Source organism: Lactuca virosa, chromosome 5 (genome assembly GCF_052849685.1).
Source record: "Lactuca virosa cultivar CGN04683 chromosome 5, Lactuca_virosa_CGN04683_v6, whole genome shotgun sequence".
Classification (NCBI taxonomy): Eukaryota; Viridiplantae; Streptophyta; class Magnoliopsida; order Asterales; family Asteraceae; genus Lactuca; species Lactuca virosa.
In genome coordinates, this window is record NC_136430.1 from 120,376,723 (window position 1) to 120,382,558 (window position 5,836).

Consider the following 5,836-nt stretch of genomic DNA (forward strand, 5'->3'; position numbering starts at 1 on the left):
CTTAGACCATCCGTCTTCACCATTGTCGCCTGCTCTCTCCTTCGACGACACATCCCAGTCTACATCAGTTAAGTAATCTTCTAATTCTAACCTAACTCCTGAGAAGTTGAAAGATTCAAGTTTTCTTTGGACATCTGGATGATGTTATTGATCTGTCCTGGTCCAAATCACACCATTTGCTGTCATCTTCAATGGACAAAACTGTGCGGTTGTGGCAGTTGTCTAGCAAGTCATGTTTGAAGATCTTTTCACACAATGACTATGGTAAGTAAATACATATAAACAAGTAAGTTTATATATGTATTATTGTGTATATATCTCTTTATGAAGTATGATTACTAAGGGTGTATCTTTTTATTACAGTAACTTGCATCCATTTCAATCATGTTGATGAGGATTGTCTACCCAATTATAATATTCTGCCTATAATTTTCTTTCTTAGCATACCAATGAAAATTTCATTACAATTAGATGACCTTTCTATAATTGGTTATATTTTTCCAGGCATGACGTCGCAATGGGAACACATGAAAGTAGGAAGCTATAAAAAATTAAGTGAAGTACATTGCTTTTTCTTGCATTAAGCTATTTTCGTAACTTGCTTATTGACAAAAAGTATGTTTTTTTTTTTGTTATTATCTATTTTCGTAGATGAATGGGAACTTAAAAAAACGGGACTCCCAAAGAAGAGTGGTCATAAGTTGGACCAGAATGTGTATTGGGCGAGATGAACGCATGGAGTTGTATGGGATGCTTTTTTAGGGCACATGCATGAGGTAGTTAACAGATCCCAGAGCCACAAAACAATATAGATTTTCTCTTTGATTGCAAATTGAATCATCAAATGATTAAATATGCATTTGATTCAAATTTTCGACCAACCTGTTTGCTTTAAGATTCTTGAAGATTAGTTACTTGGTATTGTCATCCGTGAGTTGTGAATGATTATTCAGGATGAAAAAAATTAGTGAATTTAGTTGAAATTTGAATGATAAGTGAAGTTGTACACTCATGTTTGTAAAATTTTCTTTTGTATTCTGCTTTGTTGTCAACAAAGGTCTCAAAATAATAAAGTACTTGCATATTCTCCAAAACTTCAAACATAACAGTTCACTCACCCCTTGAAACACATTACTATTACATTTCTTTATATAACTTGTGGTTTTCGGTTGAAAAGAATAGCAACATACTTTACTGTGGCTACCAATTCGGCCTACGTACATTAGTTTAACACAAAATGACACCTTCCGACCCCCGCAACGCAGGGGAAACCCTTCTAGTTTTCAATATAGTTGTTACATGTTTGCCAAATATTTGGTATATGTTTAACACATGCAACTCATCATTCCTAAAATACATTGTCGGCACCGCGACGTGCAACCGAACAAATTACCTTATATGTATGACAAAACAAGAAGCTGTGATATGCTATACTAGTTTAATCAATTTTCACTCTTGATACACAATAAAAACACATAAAAACCCACGGCAAAACACATGCTCAATTAAATTACCAGTTCAATGACAAAAACAAATATCTAACTAATACAATAGATAATTTTATAAAAATATTGAGTATAATATACTTGATGTTGAAATTTGGTAAAGGCATGAAGTTTACCCAAAAAATCAAACATAAATATATTCGAAAAAGATTTTTACACCAAATTACAGACAACATTCGATGGATGCAGTTTGTCTTGATGTAAAAGAATCTCAAACTTCACTAACTTTTCTTTGTATATTATTCTTTGAAACAGCATCAGAATATAAATCAACACCAAAGTGGAAAAAACCCTTTTGGTACTTTGACAATTCTCCCGTCTTAATTTTATGTCCCAAACTGGCTTTTCAAAATTTGCAGCAAACACTTTCAGATGATTTGACTATACAAATATCAATAGTCACCCAAATTTCATATATTTTTTAATCCGGTCGTATGAAATAAGCCATCAATATAACGTGTATCAGATTCAATCTGCACGTCACATTCCTTTACTTTCCTAATAATCGTTAAGCTAGTCAAATAAGGACATTTACCTTCCACACTAGTATACATATATTATTATGTATATGATAATATAATATTTCGTCCTATTTAATAGAACTTTTTACAACTTTTTAACTAAAATTCTTCAACAAAAAGTTCATTCTAAATGAAAAAAAAAAAAAAACAAATTTTACGAGTATTTCCGGGCTCGGTTCTTTATACCGTGTGTCAAAATGCTCGGTAGCTCGGCTTTGTCCTTGGTGAATGCTCTTTGAACATCCTCTTTGAGCTCCACAAATCGTGAACGTTTTATCACTTGTTCTTCTGGTGTCCCCTTTTCAAGAAAATACAAATCAGGCAAATCGTCCAACATGAACTTGTCAAGAACTTCTGAGCAATGAGGGAAGAAACGTCGACCCGTCTCCACTACATCCACAATTAATAAAATGATCTCAATTAGTAATATGTGTTGTTTCTTTTTAACTTGATGGATGAAGACACATGTCTTAATCCAATAAGCTATCTATATATGTACCTGTTTTCAAGAGAGCTTCCATTCGTGATATGAGTCTTTGTTTTTGTATGGATGGTGTCTCGTTCAAATCCATCTCCCTTAAGTTCCCGTTTGAGCCTTTTGTTGCCAATAAACCGGGATAAGCAGATGTTGTTTGTGCATTGGCGATCTCCATTGCTAGTTTTGCTTCGGATGGAAACAACAATCGTGCAAACGCGACTGCAAAAAAAAAAGGACAGAAATCAACGCCCGAAAGGGTACAATTGTAATTTAACTCGAAAAAGTACATACAAGAAACTAGGCATGTTCAAAAATATTTGAATCCGAAAATCCAACAACAAATCATCCCTGATATGGATTTAGATATCAAAATCCAATATCAGAAAATTTCCAGATATCCGGTTTTGAACACAACATACCTCGGTTTTCCAAATGCAACAACTTCATGTGCAAATCATCGGTCATATCCGAAGACGAAACAATCACATCTTTCCCCATTGTATTCCTAATCATTTCCCTTTCCAAAACTTCAATACACAACCGATCCTTATTCGCCTCTTGCCCATGCTCCGTTTTCGTGTTATAATCTTTCGGCCGTGTCAACTGCTTGCAAATCCCAAGCGCGTTTTGCCCATCGCGTGTCGTTTCAAAAACCGATACTTGTTTACTCAAAAGACAAACAATAATAGACGGTTCTTTCCGCATCGCAGCCACATGCAATACGGTGTACCCTCGGGCATTTCGACGGTTCACATCGGCTTGATCTAAATCTATCACTTCTTTCACTACTTTCGGGTCACAGTATGAAACCGCGTAGTGTAGCCCGTGGGCCTCGTCTAGGGTTATGTTTGACTCAGTCAGTAGAAGTTTGACCAACTCGACATCATCCGAATCCAATGCTTTGTGTATTTGTCGGATTCGTTTTTCTCGTAATGCTTCTTCATCGGATTTTGGTTCTCGGGCAGCGGATTCGGGTAGGGTGTTGCGAAGGGATTTTACGTCTCGGGCAGCTTCGGGCGGGAGGTTTTTCTCGAGGGTGATGTCATCGAGGTCTGACCGGGCGACTCGGTGGATGCATTGAGTTAAGATGTGAGTTAACTCGCAGTGGAATGCTACTAGAAGTATTGGGATCACGTCTTCTACGAATGCCTTTTCGATGAAATTAAGAAGTCGTCGCTACATTTCATATGGAAAATGATTTTGCATAAAGTCGTAAAAGCATAATGTTATAATAGAAAGAAATGAAAGTAGTACAGAAATAATACAAAATAGGCGAAGAACAAACATACCTGAAAAAGAGAAACTAATTCGGGGACCTGAAAAATGACTGAAGCATACATCAATTCAACAGCAAACGCTATAGCTGGTCGACAAGCATCATGTGGGCATTCACCATGGATGCATGTTGAAACCTCTGGTGGAGAAGACTTCATTTTTCCAGTATACAGATAATTCAAGAACACAAGAAAAGCATCATATCCAACATTCCCAAATGGCAAAATTTCACTCATGATGTACTTCGATTTCCCATCTTCTTCAACGGAATATTTACTTTCCTTAAACAAATTGCAGAAAAACTTACTTCTAGCTGCTAAAATACACCGATGAATGAAAACATTATTGCCTTCTACTACAATTACTGCATCACTGTAACTTGAACCGAAATCGGAATTGGAGTCGGTTTGGATCAAGAGTTTTTCTAAGTGGCTACTGAGTTTGTTTAAGCTGATGATTTCAAGATTTGTTCGTGTTTCAGGTATTGAAGAAGAAGATATATTGTAGCCATTAGAGCCATTGGAGACATGAGAAGGTGAAGTAAAGCTTAAGGATGATGATGGTTCAGAATAATTTGCCATTGATCGAACTCAAATTTCGTAATTTGAAAAACCCAATTCGGAATCAGGAATTGGGGGTATGCATCTGAAAGATTTGGGTCAAGATTTCTTGAGAAATCTGATCTTTCATGGTAGATGATGATGATGATGATGAAGAATCAATATCTCTACCAATGACGTCACCATTATTCGATTGCAGATAAGAGAGAGAAATGCAAAATCTAGCTATAATGATTTGTACCTGATGCTATGCAAGTTGTCCTGTACCTAATTGCAGAAGGGGAAATGGTGAACTACAGGAACTAAAACCCCTCAAAGGAGTTCAGTTTATCTTGATCATCAAAAACTTGAATGATTCAGAATGAACGAGTAATCTCTGACAAAACCCAGATGAATCCTTTTCACTTGATTTCAATTGCAGCCCCGAACATTAAATTCATGATCATAAACCAAAAAGAAACCGAAAACGACGAAATGCCCAGATCGAGCAATCGATCAGATAACAAACCAAGATGAATTCAGGCTTCAACTGGAGCACGCAACATCAAATCCATCATAATAAAACCTAAAATAACTCCAAAATGATGAACCCTCGACCGAAATATCAATCACAGAAAAAACCCTGATGAAATCAAGAGTTTAATTTCAAGCAGCAAAATGAAAGCCCTCATCAAAGGTCCACAGTAAACTACAAATGACGAATGCCCAGATCGAGGACTCGATCACATAATTAAACCCAGATGAAATCAGTTTCCAAGAACAACTCACAACATCAAATCCGTGTTCAAGGACCTAGAAATAGACCCAAAAATGACAAACTCCTTGAACGAGAAATCAATCACAAACCGAAATTAATGAGAAAAAACCGAGAATATTTGTTGAAGTTGATGAATCAAAAGAAGCTTCAAAAGTCTATCAATTAGCTAGAGTGTGAAAAGCAGGAAATTTCGCAGAGGTTTCGCTGTAAACTGTTGTCGGATTGTGAACAAGGAGATGAAGATGAAGTAGTTGAGGTGACGCAGATAATGACGCCATTGTAGCTTGCTGGGTTTTGCATACGCAGTCAACGTCGTCACACTAGCCTTGTTGTATCGATGAGGTCAAGCGCCTTTAATATTTATTTTTCATTTTGAGTCCCTCATTAACTACCGAACTACACTTTTGGTGCTACAATGTTAGAATAAGGTACAACATAGTCCCTATAAATCAAGGGCATTATGTTCACACTGCATGGAATATTGGAATACTTATACACCTTTTCGCATCACACGATTCCTCTAAGTTTTTTCCAATATTTTTAATTCGTTATTTTATTTTATTTTTTTTTCAAATGGGTCAAGGTTAAGTATAAGACTAAATTTTTTTAAGATTCAAAATGTACGAGGACTTTGGTTATTTTCTAACTAGGTTACAACTCATGGAACCACGGATAAAAAATTTATAAAACATTTATATTATTAATAAGAGATAATTTTGTTTAAAAATTTTTTATTGATT

At 35.8% G+C, this 5,836-nt stretch overlaps 1 protein-coding gene across 1 annotated transcript; it reads right to left on the reverse strand.

Annotated features, from left to right (window-relative positions):
• Nucleotides 1-2,035: 2,035 nt before the first annotated feature.
• Nucleotides 2,036-5,400, reverse strand: LOC145114798 (BTB/POZ domain and ankyrin repeat-containing protein NPR1-like). The gene is made up of 4 exons (XM_079050879.1): nucleotides 3,794-5,400; nucleotides 2,924-3,680; nucleotides 2,526-2,723; nucleotides 2,036-2,416 (listed from the first exon to the last, which is right to left on the reverse strand). Exons 1-4 carry the CDS (start codon nucleotides 4,358-4,360, stop codon nucleotides 2,181-2,183), a joined length of 1,758 nt encoding a protein of 585 aa, XP_078907005.1. The 5' UTR covers nucleotides 4,361-5,400; the 3' UTR covers nucleotides 2,036-2,180.
• Nucleotides 5,401-5,836: the final 436 nt, after the last annotated feature.

Excerpts from the sequence above, each read along its gene's own strand:
- LOC145114798 (XM_079050879.1), bottom strand. The coding sequence starts at position 4,360 with ATGGCAAATTATTCTGAACCATCATCATCCTTAAGCTTTACTTCACCT. Across the intron at positions 3,681-3,793 it reads AATTAGTTTCTCTTTTTCAG|CGACGACTTCTTAATTTCAT; the intron begins GTATGTTTGTTC and ends TATGAAATGTAG. Across the intron at positions 2,417-2,525 it reads GGAAGCTCTCTTGAAAACAG|TGGAGACGGGTCGACGTTTC; the intron begins GTACATATATAG and ends TTGTGGATGTAG.